At 48.3% G+C, this 20705-nt stretch overlaps 1 protein-coding gene across 4 annotated transcripts in view; it reads right to left on the bottom strand.

Annotated features, from left to right (window-relative positions):
- Positions 1 to 20705, bottom strand: part of ptgfrnb (prostaglandin F2 receptor inhibitor b) — a 39941-nt gene that overhangs the window by 18127 nt on the left and 1109 nt on the right. For 3 of the 4 annotated variants that reach the window (XM_061695240.1, XM_061695250.1, XM_061695261.1), the window contains exons 2-10: positions 15955 to 16067; positions 15620 to 15878; positions 9612 to 10019; positions 6864 to 7301; positions 2044 to 2190; positions 1805 to 1965; positions 1617 to 1737; positions 946 to 1165; positions 659 to 846 (exon numbers count right to left, since the gene is read on the bottom strand). In XM_061695240.1, the coding sequence (XP_061551224.1) occupies positions 659 to 846; positions 946 to 1165; positions 1617 to 1737; positions 1805 to 1965; positions 2044 to 2190; positions 6864 to 7301; positions 9612 to 10019; positions 15620 to 15878; positions 15955 to 16067 (2055 nt within the window). The remainder of the gene's footprint in view (positions 1 to 658; positions 847 to 945; positions 1166 to 1616; positions 1738 to 1804; positions 1966 to 2043; positions 2191 to 6863; positions 7302 to 9611; positions 10020 to 15619; positions 15879 to 15954; positions 16068 to 20705) is intronic. The other variant, XM_061695270.1, reaches the window with a different exon arrangement.

Raw genomic sequence — 20705 nt, 5'->3', positions numbered from 1 at the left:
CAGTTAAAAAAATTTTTTATTTTCCACCAACAAATTGGATGGTGCCACCTCAAATTCAGACAAAATTAGCTTTGTTTTAGACTTTGTTTTTATTATTATTCTTCTTCACAGTCACAAAAGTCTCTCTCTCTCTCTCTCTCTGTCTCTCTCTCTCACACACACACACACACACACACACACTCACAAATGCTCGTATGTACTGCATTTGTGAATTCTTTGTGGGGTCAACTAAAAATATTTTCCAAACACACAGAAACACATGCAGGCACACACGATGGGAAAAGGGAGGCAGCGGTGTAGATCTTTGTAGCCAAAGGGCTTCACTTTGAAGACATCCCAGAAAGGGAGGGGGAGACCGGGAAGAAGGTGGCAGAAATTAGGTGAAAGAAGGGACGTTCGAGGCCCGCCTCTCTCCTCAGAGAAAGACTTGCCGAGCTTCGGCTCCACCCCCTTTCATCCTTCAGAGGGCTTGCGCACTTTTCTCAACCGCATGCACGTTTACTCCCTCATCTGCCTCCCATTCACATCAAACAAAGTAAAGTAGGTCAGGTACGCGCACGCACGTAGCGCTGTTTTGTGGTGTGAGCCATTGGCGAGTGCGGGTGGCCCATTTGCACCGAAGCGAACGCGAGCATTTCCCAACGGCTTGTAAACGCACCATTTTCTTGAAAGTCGATCCGGACTTTGTTGGACTCGGCGCTCGTGGCTCTGGTCCACGTTTGACCGGGCTGTTGCTTCGTCCACGCGGTGATGTCGCACCAGTAGAAACCTCGATCTGACAACTGGACGCCCCCTAGGCGAAACCGAAACGCAGCTGGGCCGGACTTCGTCAAAACCAGACTGTCTCTGAATGAACACAAAGGGACGCGCTTTATCTAGTTGAATAAAATTGAGACAAACGGTTATAGCGAGCCAAGTAGGCGGGGCTTCCCGGGAAGAACGCACCTCCTGTTGGGGTCCGTGGCCCCCCCGTGCTGCATGACGCTGTCGGGGCTGAGGGTCATGATGGTCCTCACGTTGCTTTCCAGGCTGTCTTGTGATTGGATGAGCACCGAAAACCCCGCTTGGCCGAGGTTTTGGGTTGCCGCTGTGCAGCTCATCTCAAAGGTAGCCCCGCCCACAGAAGCCTCACGAATGCGTTTGGCCGCAACGTTCAGAGAAGGACCTGGAAATGACCACAGGAGGATCAATGAGCTTCATGAAAGACCTTTGTCAGCCTCCCTTGAAGGCGCAACCCCATAACAGGAAGATTCGCAGACGTGCGTGTGCACAGAGCAATGCTATTACATCATGGCCCAACGAGCGCCAATAAGGGCATAAAGTTCAGCATGTGGATGTGGTGGACAGACCAGCGCAGACAAAAGATCTGTTGAGGGATTTCCTCTGAAGTCGAGAAATTATACAAATGCATTTCGCACATTAAGCTCATTCAACAGACCACCAGCAGGGTTACTATGACTAGATGCCACGATACAGCCCCCCCCCCCCCCCACACACACACCTACACTTGACATCACCTCACAGATTACGATCTCTCGTTTTCGAATAAAAGTTACGGTTCCAAAAGAAAACTAATGGAATGGAATCAGAGAACACGGACGTTCCAAATTCCATACTTTTGGCCTCCCATCGCAGAGTCAGCGGCGAGCTCCGGCGCTCGGCAGTCTTCGCCACGTCGCCGCGGCTGTCGACGCTCCACGCCGAGACGGCGCAGACGTACTGGCCCATGTCGATCTCCTGCAGATGGCACGCGTCAGTCGCCGTGTAGCCAGCAGCTGACCTGTGGGCGCCCGATTTTGGCTACCTGAGTGCGGAGGAATCGCAGTTTGAAAGTGTCTGGTTGGACTCTCGTTAGGGACATCGTGCCGCTCGCCAGTCTGTCGGAATACACGGCACCCGGCACCAGGTTGCCGTAGCCGTCCATAGAGCCAATAGAATGTGTAGCCTGAGGTTCGCTGGAAGCACCTGCGCCAATGACGAAGATTCAATACGGTTTCTTCACTAATTTATTGTTGAATGGGCCGGCGACCCGAGTTGCAGTACCAGGAAGCGCGACGTGCTCCCACGTAACGCCCAGCCGGCCTCCCACGGGCAGCTGTGTAATATTGGTCACGCGACAAGCCAACTCTGTCGGTTCGCTGGTCATCTCGGGGTGAGCGATGGTCTCAACGTCCAGCGTGAAGCTCGGTTCTGTGGAAATCACAAAGCAAAAACGTTTCACTGCGTGTGCTCCAGGTATTGACTGAACACCGGCAACAACAATGCAGTCTTTCGTGATGCTAGAAATCACAAACATATGCATTGAATACGTGCTAATGCTTGCAGTGAAACACTTTCCGTCCAATCGGTATTATCGCGCCTTTTGTTAAAACAAATGGAGGAAAGAAATCGACTTGGACCTTCTTCGGCAGTGCCATTATGAGCAGCAGTTCCTCGAGCAACAGCTTACTTCTAATAATAACGCAGGAAGCTACTGAACTGCCTCCGGAGAAACGATTGCCATCCCGGCGGCACGTGACTGTCCTCTGTCCGTGCCCGGTTTTGTCCGGCGTGGCCGGACGAGTACCGGGCGGCGATCGCCGCTATGTGCTTTTGGACCTTGAATCCACGGAGCCAGGCGGCAGGCAGAAAAAAGAAATAAGAGCGTTGACCGTGGGAGATGTCTCATTGTCGACCCTCCAGATTGCATCGTTACGCTTCAGCAAACGGCAAACGCGCAACTGCCCAAGGAGAGGTGTTGACTCGCGAGAGGTTGCCAATATTTTGCCGTCTTGTTTACCAATCTGGGGTAAATAATGTATGCCCGTCCAAAGGATGAGCATGATATAGAAAACGAAGTGATTTCATGCACGTTTGTGTGTTTAGCAAAGTGAAGGGTTTGGAGCGATGCATTTGGACGTCACACATGCACACAGCGAGCGCCTCATGCACAGTCACCATCTGCTTGAAGACACACGCACACGCACGCACAGACGCGCGCACACACTTTGATGGATGAGGAAGTGAGAAGCTTCCCTGGCGATTATTCATGTGCCACTCTCACTCGCTGGAATGCCTTCTTTCGTGAAGCAACACAAGCAGGCAAAATTCCATGCACAAAGTCTGCAATTTAGCTTTTTAGGGGAGACAAAGAAAAAGGAAAAGAAAAGATTGCACTCCCGAGTCACATGATACATTTACAACTGCATTTTACTTCAAAATAATTGAACGATCGAGGGTGTTGGATTCCTTGAGGTTTTGATGTCTGCACCTTTGATTTGATGTTTACCTGTCTTGGATCAAATTGACAAGCCAGAAAAAGATAGCGAGGTGAAAAATGAGGTTATATACAATTTCAGAGAGAAAAACTGCACTTATATAAATAAATCAATGTGTCCTCTGAAATTAAAGAAGGACTGAGGACAAGAAACAGACTTGCATATTTATTGTGCTCCGATCGAGCAGATGACACATGAATTGTTAAAAGGTGCCGTCACTTACACGTCTTGCTTTTGTGTCGCCAGCGGAGAGCGTGGGTGCGACACACTGATTTGATCCGAGCTCTGACAACACTACCCACCCACCCAATTCCTCTTTCACTTTTCCATTCAGCGGCGCATGTAAAACCGTTCGTGCGCTCACGCAACACGCTTGCCGAGACACGACAACCCGGTCAACGTGGCGGGCGGAGAAGGATCGCACGGGCGCGGGCAATACTGCGGTTTTAAATCACCGCCGGCACCAAGGATCCCTGTCGTTACGTTACGTCCTTTTAGACTTCAGCTCGGGAGAAAGATCGCAAAAACAAGCAGTGACAAGAGAACATTGACATGACGTGCCGTGTGTGAAGTTAGCGCGCTGAAAACGCATCAATGTCAATAAACGGGATCACGACACTCGTTTCACAGGTTGAAATGTCATCGCGGCCTCGTACGTCCGTTACGCGGTAAAGATCCTTGGCAAACCGTGTTCCCGCACGTTAGCGCGGTTCATAATTCTGCCGTATGGTGGGTTTTTTTAAGCGATCGTTCTTTACAGTATACTTCCGGTAATGCCCTTGCATGAGGCAAAGGAGAGCCACAGTGGCCTACGCACTTTTCAGCACTTTATCGAACGCCGAGAAAACGGTAAACCACAGCGAGCGCACTCATGTTGAAGCTGCTGTCGGCCACAGCTCTCACCCAGACACTCACGCGCAGACAGAAAAGAACCGCTCGAACAAAAAGCAGCAATTCAGAAAGTGCAAGGCATATAACAGAGCTGCTATTTGAACGACGGTGGCATCCCTGGGAGGAAAGCAAGCTTGTTGCCAAAACAACTCTGTGTGGGACGCGTCCTTTGGGGTGACGCAACGGTGTCCCGCCATCCGAGTTTATCGGTCGCGCCGGAACATTTACAAAGGCACGGGGTCGTGACCTCATTAGCCATTCCGACACCGAACAATGACTGTAGCGCAATAAAAGAAAACAATAGCTATTATTGAGCACCATAATAGTATACATAGGAACTATTATAACATGCGAGAAAGCAGCGGTTCTGGTTAGAATATTACAAAATACGACTTTATTCCCATAAGATGTTGACTTTTTACCCTTTGTTCTTGCACAACTTTTTTTCTTGATAAAATGAATTTGCTACGGTAACATTAGAACTTTATTCTCGTAAATGGGAAACTTTTTAATTCCTTTCGACGTGGTAGTTATTTTTCATTTCCATTTGGATTATGAGGGGGGTCCTTGGAAAAAATGTCTCCCGTTTAGCGGTCGCTGTGCCCAAAACGTTTGAGGGAACAAAAGTTTGCTTGTAAATTGACATTTTGAGCAGTTTATTGACAACAATTCCAGCTGACAAAGCAACACACATGCGCACACGCACGCACACACACACACTTGAAAGTACAACCCAGGATGAGAGGAATTACCCCGAGTGTGTGCGTATGAGCCACTGTGAGCATGTGTGCGCTTCCAAAACAAGTTACAAATAAAAACTGTGTGTGTGCGTGCATAACTACTTGGGGGCGGTCACGTGTGTGTGTGTGCAGATGAAGGACGGAGGAATGCAAACCTCCAGGCTACAACGGAGGAACTCTACCAGTTGGAGCAGCCTCACATCGTCAGTACATGGGACGCAAGCGTGCGTGCGAGCGTGCGTGCGTGCGTGCGTGCGGCTACACACGCAAGTGCGCACACGCAAACATGTGCGAGCACATCCCGAGTCCTGTTGGGATTTTCATAAGCGTGAAGGCTGCGAAAGCTGAAAACCGACAAGCAGCTGGCAACCAGCAGTCACACAGAGTCCCTCGACGTGAGCCGTTCTACCCGTTTTGGATTCCGACAGCATGTGCGGAAAGTCGAGCGCAGAAGCTAAACCGAGGCCGAACGCGTCATCTTGGCCGGCCGGACGCCACGGTGCGGCTATCGACGAAAAACGGTCTGCCAAACCATTTTGAACTCTGTCTTCACAGGAGTTTTTTTACTTTCCAAAACATACTTCTTAAGAAATATAAATAGCATGTTTTATATGTTTGCTTGATAATCAAATGTTCAGGTCTATCAGCAGCCGACACACATCCCAATGGCGGAGTCGGGAAAATAAAAAACAAGTCAGAAATATGAAGACGAGCAGAAAAGTATTTTCTGTTCCTCTCATCCCAATTGGAATTGTATTTTTTGTACAGCAATATTAATAATATGGCTGTAATATAATATACGCTTACTCAGTGTGGCCTTAAGTGGTCGTCATGGGAATGAAGTGTTATTGTTCTCAAGTTTCTCTGTCACTTTCTAACTTTGTCGAACCTCGGCCGTCCCTCTGATGAACTCATTTCTAATTTGATCCAACCTGCTCACTCCGAGAGCGAACCTCAACATCTTCATTTGCTCTGCGTCCTGTCGTCTGTTCAGTGCCACTGTCTCTAACCCGTCCACCATGGCCGGCCTCACCACTGTTTCATAAACTTTGCCCTTCATCCGAGCAGAGACTCTCCTGTCACATTACACACCCGACACCTCCCTCCACCCGTTCCAACCTGCTTGGACCCGTTTCTTCACTTCCTGACCACACTCACCATTGCTCTGGACGGTTGACCCCAAGTATTTAAAGTCCTCCACCCTTGCTACCTCTTCTCCCTGTAGCCTCACTCTTCCCCCACCACCCCTCTCACTCATGCACATATATTCTGTTTTACTTTGGCTAATCTTCATTCCTCTCCTTTCCAGTGCATGCCTCCATCTTTCTAACTGTTCCTCCACCTGCTCCCTGCTTTCACTGCACATCACAATGTCATCTATGAACATCAAGGTCCACGGGGATTCCAGTCTAACCTCATCTGTCAGCCTATCCATCACCACTGCAAACAGGAAGGGGCTCAGGGCTGCTCCCTGATGCAGCCCCACCTCCACCTTAAATTCGTCTGTCACACCTCCAGCACACCTCACCGCTGTTCTGCTGCCCTCGTACATGTCCTGTATTATTCTAACATATTGTACTTCTCCGCATGCAGTACCACAGTTCCTCTCTGGGTCCTCTGTCATAGGCTTCTAGATCTACAAAGACCAAGCTAAATCATTGAAATCTTTTGGAATTCTAGCTAATAAGTTCAACCTTAGCGCAGTTGTTTATTTTAACTTCCCCTCAAAAATATTTTTTTTTTTTCCCCCCCTCACCCCGATTGAGTTGTAAAGGTTATAGTTCAGCTCAATGGTGGAAATGAATTTATCCTTGTCTCATTTTTCTTTTTTTGTACATCACAAAAACCTTTTTATATGTACTGTATGAATGCTTGCTGGTACGATTTGGATTATGAATTGCTGACATATATAGTCTCTGATTTGAGTATTCAACAAGAATGAAGAAAGAAGCCAAGCACGCGACATTTGACTTACCGATCTGCGACACCTTCACCGTCACGGCATTGGACGTCTTCTCCGCCGCCATGTGCCAGCGGCCTCCTCCTCCCGAGCTCTTGCCTCCTTTCTCGATGAAGGCGCGAACGCGGCAGGCGTACGCTCCTCCGTCTTCCGTGCTCGCCCGCCTGACCGCCAGCCTGTACTCGTCGGCCCCGGTCCTCTCCATGCTCGCCTCGCCGCGATTTCCTCGCCCCGAGCCGGCAGACACGTTGGAGATCACCACTCCGCCGCGCTCCATCGTGACGACGTCCCGGCCGTCGGCCAGCCAAGACACTTCGAGGGACAGCGAGGGCAAGTTGTCGGCGGCGACGGCGCAAAGCAGCGTTAGTGTGTCGCCGGGGGCCAGGTGCGGGTTCGCGGAGAGTGCGGAGGAAGGCGAAGACGACGAAGAAGCCTTCACGCTGAGGGACTGACCTTGAAAGGACAAGAGCAGATGGCAACAACCAGAAAATAACTTGACCGTGCTGCTTTCATGCACCCTTCGCACTTGCGGTCCTCCTGCGTGTAACGTGCCGAATAATATGGATATAATTGCACACAAACCCCAGCGACACAACTTTGGGATTTCTTTGAATTCAAAACAAGCAAATCGCAATTCCCACATAGTTTAAATTTAAAAAATGACACAACCAAAGAGAAAAAAAACAAAGCTACATTTTTTCATACCAGTCCCGATATATCATAACGAGCTGAACGGTAATATGATGATAAAATGTGATTGCGGCGATCTCGGTGAATGCGTCAAGGCAGAAGCGGTGCAGCTCTTGTTACGGTCAAATATTTACTTTGATTCGTTGTCATTCGAAAATTAGGATTCGGGATTTGTTTCGCGTTTCAATCTGAATCCCCACCGATTTGTTTGTAGCACAAATATATATGTATACGTGTATTATAGAGCTTATCGAAGTACGGCGCGGTCATCAAATCAAGACACAATAGAATTAGCAGAAATGCTCGTCTCTCAGCATTCACACAAAGGAGAGCGGTTGCGATTGAAAAGTGCCTCCGGACAGGAAAAGATCTTTCAAGGTCAGAAATGGGAGAGCAACACGCGTATTTTCAAGAGAGAGCCGTCTTAATTAAAAGCGGTTCAAACAGACAACTCGGACACGGTCTCCAATAGCAACCGAGCGAGCAACGTGCTGGGAAAGGTTTCTGTGTGGTGTCTGGAGCCGGACAAAATGAGACAAAGCGACTCTGTTTGACTTTTCTCATCTTCTTTGCTCAAGTTGCTCAGTCAATAAGAAAGACGGCGGACGCCAGACGTGTGTGCCGTGCGCATTGCGAGTACCCGAGTGTGTACTTGTACTCGAGATTCAGCATAAACACTTAAGAGGATAGGGTGACCCCCAAAGTTATAAGATGTGGTGGCTATGGCAACAACAATGAACGTGTGTGTGTGTGTGTGTGTGTGTGTGTGTGTGTGAGGGCCTCACGAACACACGAAAACACTCCAGTGGTGAGGGTCAGCAAGCTCCAAGAGCACAGAGCAAAATGTTGGCCAGCCTCGCGGCAAAGGTCACGTGACACTTTCCGTGTCCGACTGAACATTTCGGAGGAGCGCTCGTACTCGCTGGCGGCAGACGAGCTGCAGCCCATCGCTGCCGACAATCGCGGGCAAACGACCGTTCGCACCGTGGAGCAATTTAGAAGCATTTTGTGTACTGTGGCTTCCTCCCACAGCCCCTGCAGAAAATGCACAGAAGCGCGCAGGCTCCGACGAGACATTTGAACCCACCGTGAGGCAGACACGCTAACCGCCAGCCACCAAGAAAACGTCGCCGCCGCATCTTCTACCTGCACCAGTGATTTCATTCTTTTGCTGCCACGTCATCTTTGTAAACGAGAGTCGCCAGTGTAATTCTGGGGGGCACAGCGAAAGTGATTGCCATTGACCTGAACTGAAAATGATTACAAAAAACAAAATCAATAAACGTGTTGTGTCTGGGGTTGCACCGCCAGACGTTCCCCAAAAGGTTTAGGTTTTTCTTCTTCTTCTTCTTCAAAAAAAAAAAAAAATGGAATCCGTTCAGCGGAACCTGCGGGTAACGAGGATGAATCAAGTGGCTTTCGTAAAGAAGATGGCAAAACTTCCTGGTGGCGTAGAAGCCACTGGGAACCGAACTTCCGTCATTTGGCATTTTCTCCCCGGTACGCAGACAATCTTTGGTGAGGTTGTCACCGAGTCGTTGAGCAGAACATAATGGTTAGCCTGGCTGCCGCTAAGATCAAAAGAGCAACAGAAAAGTCACCGAAATAGCCGTTTGCGCAATGATCATGTCGATTTTTTATTTTATTTATTTATTTCTAAATCAACTTACTTCTTGAAATTGACCTCGCGTAACTTTTTATTTTGACCGATACGCCACACACGCGGTAGAGGGTAACGCTCAAATGATCACGGAAGCCGTTGGCCCGGTTTTCGTAACCAAACGGTGCGTAATTGCTTTCGTCAGCCGGACGTTTGTGTGACGTCGAGGTGAAGAGGTCAATCGCGGCCCAAGACGTGCAGCCCGGTTCCAAATGCGCCGCTTCTCTAGAAGACCGTGCGGACACACAAGCACGAGATGGAAGCCCGCTCTCACCGCCGGCTCCCCCGCTACTTTCACGGCGGCGCAGCCAAAGGGCAAATCCAAGAGTAACGACAACTGCGACGTTACCAAATGGCTTTTCATCTTATTTTGTATTTCTCCTCTGCGTTGCGAGAACGAGAGCGCTTCTTACCTGTCGGAGTAACAGCAACAGTTCCCATTTCCTTTGCGCTCCCCACAATTGGAATCCATTTCCCTCCGTCTTGGTGGGTCCACTCGGTTCCGTTGCACTCGTAAATGCCTTCGTCGGACGTCGTCACTCTGGAAATGACCAACTCGAACAATCCGCCCTTCCCGGGCGCCAAGCGGACGGCGCCGTCAGCGTAGCGGCGGGCGTACTTGGCCCCTGTGAGCACGTCGCCCTGAGGGCCGAACGTCAAAATCTCCTCCGATACTCCTCCCTTCTTCAGCGACCAGGTGACGGACAGGTAGGTGGGCTGGGTGAGTTCCCGGGTGACGTTGCAGGAGAGCGTGACGTCGCTGCCCTCGGGGACGACAGCGGGCGGGGTCTGAGGGCTCACCTTCAGCGTGTTGGCGATGACTGGCAAAGAAGGAGAAAAACGTGTAAAACACAAGCCAAATGCCGACTTTCATGTAATAAGAGAGGAAATATTTGGAAAGGGGTTTCTTTCAACTAGTAGCCCAAATGATCCGTTACACGAGAGTATTTCATAAATCAATATACAGTGGACCCCTGCTATTTGTGGGGGGCCAGACCACGAATAGCGAAAATCCACAGATCATTGGGGGAAAAAAACTAAACAAAAAACATTACAAAATAATCAAAATCACCACCCAAAAATCTTGATTAAGTGAGGATAAACCGCCATTCGGCGTTTTTGGTGTTGTTCCGCCCCCCACCCCCCAAAAAAGTATAAAATAATTTAAAATCAATTGGAAAAAAAAGAAAGAAAATCCACCAATAGGCGATTGCGCGGATGCCGAACTGCGCGTATGCAGGGGTCCGCTCGACAGCGCTTCAATTCACGAGACCACCACTGTAGTTTTTCTGTTTCCCTTTTATCGGAATTAAATGTCCTAACCTTGATGAATTTCTTGCTTCTCGGGGTAGCCAGCTCAAATGGATATATAAAAGGGGAATTCCGTTTGAAATTACACACTCCAATGTCGAGACTTTGAATAGGTCCGCATGAAAGCACGTCATGATGTCGGATGGCCTCGTAGGTTTCTCGTAACTTGATTTTCTCGCTAAAATGTAAAAAGTCCCAAAAATGTTTTCAGTGAAAGCCTTCTGGCATTGAACCAGATGTTGTGATGGCGTTCAGATCTCTGACAGCGGAATCTTTTGCAGCGTACGGCTCATTTACACCAGATTCATGTCTCCTTTTTGCCATGCAGTAAAATAACTAATAAAAGGAAGAAAACAAAAGAGAATGCAGATAAGCTCTTCGCCTGAGATGCTCGCTGTGCCCTACTTCTTTAATTTCAAGGAGAGCCTGCAACTCGCTGAAACATTTGAGAATAAATGAGCCTGAGGGAACCGTGTGCTTCTGGTAAAAGTGGCTCGCTGTCAAATCGTGACCAAACCATCGTGGAGCGCTCGGGCGAGCTGGCCGATCACAACACGTTACGGCAAACGTAACGTTAACGCTGTACGTTTGTAATGACGGATGTGGCGCGGGCTGACGCGTGAGCGGATGCGGCACACCCAGTGGAGTGCCGCTCGAGTCCAAGGCCACCCCGGGCTTCATTTCAGCTTTTCCAATCTCGTCAAACGCAATACATTTTTTTCAAACACAAACGATTGGTTGCGAACAATTTTTTTTCGGAAATTGACTAAATGACTCATTTTAACTCCCCATTTAGGACTTTATAGGAATAGTGCGTTAAAATAACCCAGCAGATGTCTGTGAAGGAAGAATAATGCATTGTGGGCAGCACGTTATACCACAGCTAATTTTATTTTCCTGGGGAAAATTAGCATTACAAACACACACACACACACACACACACACACTTTACTACTGTGTTGTACACCTAAACTGTAATTATGACTTTAAAGAGATAATAAAGCTTGTTTTTTTTTTGACTGACAATGCCATTGAGGTGATACCGACTTTAACATGATGCTTATGTGGTTGCAGAGTGTGTTGTAAATATTTTTGTTTATTTAGCTCCACAAGGGACGCGCACGGTCGGCGACTGGTTAGCACATCCGCCCCACAGTTCTGAGGACCCGGGTTCAAATCCGGCCTCGCCCGTGTGGAGTTTGAATGTTCTGCCCGTGCCCGCGTGGCTTTTCTCCAAGCGCTCCGGTTTCCTCCCACATCCCCAAAACGTGCATGCTTGGTTGATTGAAGACTCTAAATTGCCCGTAGGTGTGAACGTGAGTGCCCTGCGATTGGCTGGGGTCCAGTTCAGGGTGTACCCCGCCTCTCGTCCGAAGATAGCTGGGATGGGCGCCGGCACGCCCGCGACCCGCGTGAGGATAAGCAGTACAAAAGATGGATGGATGGGTAGCTCCACAAGAAGGGAACAATATGGCAATAGCCCCGAGTAGAATTCTGTGCACAGGTAAAAACACGATAAATGCCTCTATGATGGTGGTGACTGTTATTTTCTTTATAAAGGCAGATATTTAATACATCCTAACTTTTAGAATACAATAGTGAATATTAAAAAGTCTACACACCCCTATTCAAGACCTTTCTGTGATATAAAAAAAAAAAATAAAGATCTCAAAACATAAATCATATGAAAACTTTTTTCCTCCACTAACGGTGCCTGTACAACTCAACTTTCAAGAGGGGAACTAAAAATGAACTGAAATATTCCGGTTGTATCTGCAACCCTTTACTGCTCAGTGACTGTTTTTCTTTTTTTTTTTTTTTGTCAATGTCTTTCTGTCTCCAAAGCGTTCTCTGTCAATCGACCGTCTGTCGTCGTACTCGAGCGGCTCCGACGACCGGAGACAAATTCCTCGTGTGGTTTTTGGACATACTCGGCAAATAAAGAGGATTCAGATTCTGAAGGCGAGAAGGCTCGTACAGGATTCCATTCGCTGAAGAAAATCATAACTGTAAATTACCGCATTCACAGAACATACAGAAAAACAAAAAAGTGAATTACAGACAGAAAAATTGTATAAAGAACACGTGAATGCAGAATAGGGATTTCATGACAATGAGCGAGTACAAGGAACCAATGTGAAGACCCAGGACAAGAGTAGATTTGTTTTCAAGGACTTTTTATAGGCCGAGTACGATGATATTCGTAGCTCTCAAGAGATAAATCCAAGTCACTCCAAAGTTTTGGACCTCTAAATGTTTTATCAAACTGATGAAAAGATGTCCGGCAGAAGGGGAGATGAAAATTGGGTACATATAGGGTACAAATGAACGGCAAAGAAGCTTAAAAAAGTGTCAGGAAGAATTTGCTTATTGATGAACAGGCAGAAGGGAAGATATCGAGCTTAGGGAAGGGTAATATTGAATATTGTCTAAAAAGAGGTGCAGATGGTTCACGTCTGCCAGAGTGAGAAATTGTTCTTAAACATCTGGATTTTCGGTCGTAGTAGATGTTATAGGCCACAATAATGGTGGAAATTGAATGAATTAATTCATCTGGAAATGCATGATATGAGACCAAGATAGCTCCTCTTGGGGGGCAACCTAACCAGATGCCCGACATCTCATCCACCCCCGGCGCCTTGCCACCAAGGAGCTTCTTAACCACCTCTGTGACCTCAACCCCAGAGACAGAAGAATCCACCTCAGAGTCCCCAGACTCTGCTTCCTCATGGGAAGGTGTATTGGTGGACTTGAGGAGGTCTTCGAAGAATTCGGCGCACCGACTCACAACGTCACGAGTCGAGGTCAGCAGCGCCCCATCCCAACTATACACAGTGTTGATGGTGCACTGCTTTCCCCTCCTGAGACCCTCACAATACGTTTATGTCTGCCGGGTCAGACCGGGATCTTCTCCCACCATTGGAGCCGAGAGAGCTCTGGCCTGCTCTTCACCCGGGTGTCCAAGACATGCCCACGTGAGCGTTGAAGTCCCCCAGCAAAACGATGGAGTCCCCAGTGGGAGCGCTCTCCAGCACCCCCTCCAAGGACTCCAAAAGAACTTCTCGACCTCACACACCAGCTCGGGTTTCCTTCCCTGCCAGAAAGGTGACATTCCACGTCCCTCGTGCCACCTTCTGTAGGCGGGGATCGGAGCGCCAAGGTCCCCGCCTTCGGCCGCCAACCAGCTCCCTACGCACCGACCCCCTTGGCCCCTCCCACAGGTGTTGAGCTTATGGGAAGGTGGACTCACGTTGCCTCTTCGGGCTGTGCACGGCCGGGCCCCACGGGCGAAGGCCCGGCCACAAGATGCTTGCCTTCGAGCCCCGTAGCGGGGCCCCGGTGAATCGTGCCGGGGCAAGGGAAACCTCAGTCCATTTATTTTCATCATCATAAGGGGTCTATGAGCCGTACTTTGTCTGGTCCCCGTGTTGGTGACCCTACCAGGGGTGTAAAGTCCCAGAAAACGGAGCTCCTAGGATCATCGGGACACGCAAATCCCTCCACCATGATAAGGTGACAGCTCAGGGAGGGCTTTTTAACATCCACGGTATATAAATATACTGCATACCCGTGTTTAGGACCAGATGCATTTCAGGACGAAAGTGGTGATCGTTACATCGTCAAGAAAAGTAAGAAGGCTTTAGTGAGGCCACAACAGCAGTCCAGACCAACTTGTGGTCAGGGTGGCTGTGATGTGAGTATTGATGACAGATAGCGAAGGCAGAAAAAAAAACCCACTATCAATTAAAATTAGCCTGAACCGAGTTCTCTAACCTGCAGCGACCTCCACTTCACTTGTTTCTTACATAACCAAACACCCTCATCGGGGAGATTGGCGCCGCATGTGTGTGTGTGTGTGCCCGCGCGCGCATGAGTCTCGACTGGTACACACCCTGCAGCGGCAAATCAGACTCATCATCTCAGCTAGCAACCTAGCGCCTCCCTCACACAAAAACAACATGAATATTCTTCGCCTCGTGCACAGCAAAGTGCACGCGCATTCACACACGATCCACATAACAGTTCTGCCAAGTTAATTCTGGCCTAAATTTAACAAGGTGCCGGGGGAGCTGAGCTCGGGAGCGGCTGAACATGATTGCGCATTATGGAGCTAAATAACCTGTTCTCAGGCGTCACCGCTTTTTGTGTCAAATATCTTTCACAAATGCCAAACACGCATCTTTGTATTTCAGCACGTTTGAATCAGGATAGAGGTAGCTTCACACCAATACAGCCCCCACCCAAAAAAGGATAGTCAGGCTATTTACTTGCCTTGTGGGTAACTGCAGGCCAGAAACCCAATTAGATTCAAAGGAAAATGCTGAATACATGATTTTCAAAATCATTTGTCATAAAATAGGCCGAATTACGCAGGTTCCATGAGTGCCAAATTGTCCTAAATCAATTGAAAAAAACCCAAACAATGATAATAATAATCAGCTTTTTGTAACTCAGTGTAATTCTACCAACTTCAAGGGTATCCCAGTAAAAGGGGGGGGGGGGGGGGGTCACAGTAGCTTGCTCGAGGGCACCTCAACACTGCCCGGAGTGCTAGCATCGCTCCGAAATCAAGCCCAGCTTCCTTTTTTTCTTTTTTCTTTTTGTTCACTACATTTGGCAAAGGACGACTCACAGGCCTACTCGTTTTGGTGAGGGGTCAGTCCAAGTTCGAGTTTCAAGGAGTGAAATTCTGTCAAAGAAAGTGGGGAGGAATCCCGCTTTACGCGTGTGATTTTTCACAACAGTGAGGCTAAGGCCTGTTCGAAGATGGATGGATGGATGGATGGGTGTTTATATAAGTGAGCGGTTTTCCACATGACGTGTACATTTTATCTGATGGAATTTACAAAGGTCCTCTCTCCATCTTTAGCAAGCGCTCGAGCTCGACGTGTGCGAAGCACGTCCGTGTGAAAGCCCAAATAAAAGCCGGGACTTTGTAAACGAAGCCTTTGTGGCCGCTCGCGTCGAAACATGTTCAGCGGAGCATTGCTAAGTCATGGCACTGGCTGTTAAATGAACCGTAGGCAGATAAACTCACTTTAAAAAGTCAAACTAGCCGGGCTGCTCCAAAGCTTTACTAACAGCACGCACGCACACGCCTCCCCCATACCGATGAGTTGGACCTGGGCCTCGTAATTGCCACTGATGACGGAGTCGGTGCTCGGCGTTTGGCACCAGTAGAAGCCGGCGTCTCGCGTCTCGGCCTCGGCTATCTTCAGTTCCACCGCGTTGTCGCGGAGACGCAGGACGGAGATGTCACCGGACGCCACTCGCTTGCTGAGCGACGTGTGCGAGTAGCCGGCATCAAAGGTGGAGATGATTTTCATCCGCTGTCCTTTGGCCTCCCTGGACATCATCCATTCAAAGTCCTGGAGGACAGCGGATGAGAAGCTCAGTTCAAGACGCAAAAAAACGTTGCCGTGAAGCACAGCAGAAAGGACCCACCTGCTCACGAGGCCCCATGTAGTCGTTGACGTCGCATCTGATGGAAACCGGCTGACCCTCCACGCGAATCAAGGGGCCGGGAGACACCGTCACCACCCGGGCCAGGCACCCGCCTCCAGTGGATAGCAAAGAGCAATTACTACCCAAACAACAAACAAACACAAAAAGCACAAAGACCTCCGCCAAGGCTCAAACATTTGTCACCTGTAAAACGGTGGAGAGGATAGTCGGGAGGTCACATTTGGAAGTCATTGGTACAAAATGCCAAAATATTCTGCATCGGTAGAAAAAGAATTCCAGCTGTGAGCAGCCGCGGACAAACCAAAGCAATTTTAGGGGGCCTTCACTTGGGTTCGAATTACAACGTAACCTGATGAGACGGCCGATACAAAACCTCTTCAATGAGATTTTGTTGGGGTTTTTTTCCCCTCTCAAAATGAGCATTAGGACACGAGATGAGAAAAAGCTGACACGTGTATGAGACGAATTCAATCTGTGTTACGTTCACATAGCAAATCTTTATTGGAAATGTTTAAGATTTCCCCATTTCAATTCCTAATAACATTGTTGTTGTTTTTTTCTGTGAAGAGGTTGCATGTCCCCCTGCGCTTAATGTGGCTTCTCTCCAGATTCTCCGACTTCCTCCCGCAGTCCAAAAACATACAGCCAGGTAAATGATTGATTCATTCCTTCTCCGGCACTTAAAAATAAAAATATTTCCTGTTTTGCCGCAGCATTGACCTTTGAGTACAACAAGCCCGCCGTAAACATGAATCAAACATCTATTTCGCAAGGAAATGTCTTGTTGCTTGATGATCAACTAGCAAAGCTTCCATTTGACTGACCATCGGCAACCCGATGTCAAGCCATCAGCTGGCCATCTTTGGAGTCATAAGCACTATCGAAGATGACATCGTGACGTGATGATACTGATGTCATGTTATCGCTTTGCGCATATTCACCAAAATAAAATGGGGGTATACCGTACTTCCAAAAAGGACGTGTTGAAATAGTGCGAAGAAGTTGCGACAGCAAGTTGCACGCCGGCCTCCGGCTTCCAGCCAGCAAACATTCCGTCGACCGAGCGGACACGCATCAACACGCAGCGAAGAGGAGGGGGTGGGCGAGTTGCGGCTGAAGAGAATTCATGTGAATGATCGCGTCAGCAGATTACGACGATCGCCCATCAAGAGGAAAGCGTGACAATTTACAATCCATCGTTTCCCCTCTATTAGCGACGGTTGTCATCGCATTAAAGCATATTTAAGAGCGACGGGGCAAAGTGTGACATCACCCCCTCAAAGCTCGAACTGACCTTTGAACTCCGCTGAAGGCGGTGCCTTCGAACCAGCAACCCTTACTCTGTTACATCTACTCCAGGAACTTACGATGGGGAATTCTGAAAATGTTTGTCGAGGGATTTATGGGAATTGACGGGAAATTAACGGAAATATCATATTCAAGCATAGATAATAAGCAGATATTATATGCAAATGAATCATTAAAAAGCATGACATTCCAACACGTTTGCAAATAGAACTTCAAGTTTGGAATCTTTTCGAGAAGATTCCAAAACCATGTACGTAGAGTTAAATATTACTCATCTCCCCCAACCCAATCCATTCCGAACGAACAAAACGCCCGTCAAACAATAGCAACCAAGGCCCATTTCAAATGCTAAATGAGAAAATGTCCCATTCAACGTGCAAATCAAAAAGCATCTCAAGTCTAATTTTGCATTTTTACCGAACGCTTTCAGGCATGCTTCAAATCGGCGTCAATCGGGATTACGCTAAATATATTTCTCCAAACTATATTTAAGTTCCCTACTTGTGGAAATTCCTGGTCCATTGCCATAAAGTCCTGCCGGTTCCCATAAATTTTCGTTAATTCCAATGGAATTTTTCCAAGTGGAATTTTACAGGCCGAGTTGAAATGCCAGGAAAGAAGAAGGACCGCTTGACTGGTAGGTGGCCACCGTTCCCGTTTGGGGAGTGGCCTCCAAAGGTTGCTCTGCTCCCTTTCACTTACTTTCTCGACACAGCAACGAAAGCTGACCCGCTCGCCCGTTCCACTTCCATTTGGGTTGACGACCATGAAGACTTTTCTCAAAATGAGCGGCAAAAGTTCAGAAACCCGACGAAGTGAGAGCGGCACTCAACGGCCGCCGTGTGCGCAACCTTCGCCTCGTGAAGGAAACGGGGTTTTTTTTTTTTTTTTTAAATCAAGAACTTTTAGTCAGAAACCGTCCAAAGTAAGCATATGGATCAAACTATTGCGTACAAACATAATCCGCTCGCAATAATTGTACATAGTGTTAGACACCCCGTGCATCGGCAGCGCACGAGAGCATTTTTCTACGGGCTTGCTCTTGTCCGCGTCCGTGGCCAAGTGGCAACCAGATCAACGTAGTGTTTGCCGCAACCGGGAAAGGGATCATGATCGACTTGGCCAAACTGCAACCAAAAGATGCACATTGCGACATCATTCCATCCATCCGTCCATCCATCCATCAATCTCTGAACGTCCAACCAGTCGCACACGATTCTGCCAAAAGTATTGGCACACCTGCCTCGACTCAGATATGAATTAAAGAGACATCCCGTTCTCAATCCATAGTTTAATATGACTTCGGTCCACCACCTGCAGTTTCTGCAGTTAGAGTAGAACAGCAACTCCTCTGGGGAAGGTTTTCCACAAGGTTTAGCAGTGTATTTCTGGGAATTCAAGACCACTTTTCCAGAAGCGCAACTGCGAGCTCACACACTGATGTTGGACGAGAAGGCTCTCAGTCTTCGCTCTAATTCGTCCAAAAGTGTTCTATCGGGTTGAGGTCAGGATCGTGCAGGCCAGTCAAGTTCATCCACAACAAACTCTCTCATCCGTGTCTTTAAGAACCTTGATTTGTGCACTGGTGCACAGTCGTGTTGGAAGAGGAAGGAGCCCCTGTCCAAACTGTTCCCACAAAGTTGGAAATGTCTAAAATATTCGCCCCTGAGCTCCAGTGAACTCCAGGACGTCTGAATGCTTCAGCATGCCAAGAGATTTTGGACAGGCAAACAGTCCGGGGATGACCCCTTCCTGTTCTAACACGCCTGTGCACCAGTGCACAAAGCAAGGTCCATAAAGACATGGAGGAGAGAATTTGGTGTGGCTGAACCTGACCGGCCTGCACAGACTCCTAACCTCAAACCCGGAGAACACAAGCGCGCACACCGTCATAACTGAGACATGGCTATGTTCAGAATGAACCAATCACATTCAAACGTGTTAAACAAATTTGCCGCCTCTTGAAGTGCCTCTGATTAACCCCTGAACACATTTTTTGATGTTCTAGTAGACATTTCCTGCCTTTTTTTGTTAGTTTGTTTGGTTGGTTGGTTTTCATTCTAGCGGAAGCTCAAATGTTTTGTGTTAACAGTAACACTGACAGCTATTTCGAACTTGGAATTATGGCCAAAACGTTCAACTCGACGATAACAACATTTCCCAAACACGTGTGGGAAAATGTGTTATGCTCCAGTCAGACCGAGGGGGAACCTTTTGGCCAGGAACCTAAAAAGTACTTTCGGTGCAAACACAACACTGCTCATCACCAAAAGAACAGCGGAACTACATTCCAGCATGCGGTGGTGCAAGCTGGAAGGAATTATGACCAGTTCCACATAAATCAGTGTTAGCACCAAATCGTCAGGCTTAGACAAAAGAAGAAAAAGAACAAGAAATATGTGCTGAAAAGCCCAAATTTATTTGGAGTTAATCAGAGCACTTAAAAATCCTATTTAACATGAGTTTGAATGTGACCGGTTAATTCTCTCTTTTAAATCTTCATGTTACTTTCTGTTCAAAATACGAATATATCCCGTTCTGCGTCGATGTCGATGTCGATGTCGTATAAAGGAGGAAAAAGACGAGCCGATTGCTCGACGAACATATTTGCCTAACGCCGCTCACGGGGTCGCCGAGTTTTGCATCTTTCGTTCGATGAATGAATTGCTGCCCACGTGCGGCGAAAAGCGGGAATCCGACGTCGGCTGTCAGGTGGCCGCTTTCTCTTTTGCAGGATCACACTAGCCGCACCGCAGGAGCGCCGGCGACATTTGAGCATCTGACACGAGACTCGTTTCGGCCGAGACGCGCGCACGCAGCAGGCGGCTCCGATGACTAAACATATGGTAATATGTCAGCATCGCAATCGGGTTCGGCCCTCGGGTGGAAATCTGCCCGATGACTCGGTAGTCACGCGGCCCTCAAGTCCCAATTGAGGACCGAACGGACGACGATCCCGTAGAAACGTGATGAAATCGAGTCCCGATTAGCGGGGGAAATGGAACCCGGGAATGAGAAGTGACAAGTGAACTCAGGTGAAGCACAGATTGATTTTTTTTTTTTTTTTTTTTTTTTTTTTTGTGCTAATGGAGGCTGAAATTCAATCTACTCCAAGCTGGCAGGGTGTCCATTCATTTTTTTCTTCTGGTCGAAATGAAAAGAAGCGCGTTTTTAGCACACCGTCTAATCGCAGTCATCCAGTCGACGGGTCGGAGGGGGCCCCGACAAACGTCCGGCTTTGGCCCGACCGCGGAGGCCCCTAACTCGCTGTTGCTGGCTAATAGGGGGCCGTGACAGACGGCCGATATTGGTCTCTTTCGGCGACGCGTCCCGAATGGGGAATCTTCCTAATGGGGTCCCAAATAGCAGGCTTTTGTTTTCTCTTAGTTTTTGTGGGGCCGCTTCTTGACCTTTCTCGCACG

Source organism: Phycodurus eques, chromosome 1 (assembly GCF_024500275.1).
Source record: "Phycodurus eques isolate BA_2022a chromosome 1, UOR_Pequ_1.1, whole genome shotgun sequence".
NCBI classification, from domain to species: Eukaryota; Metazoa; Chordata; class Actinopteri; order Syngnathiformes; family Syngnathidae; genus Phycodurus; species Phycodurus eques.
The sequence above is the reverse complement of the archived record's forward strand: the minus strand, read 5'-3'. Positions and strand labels throughout refer to the sequence as shown.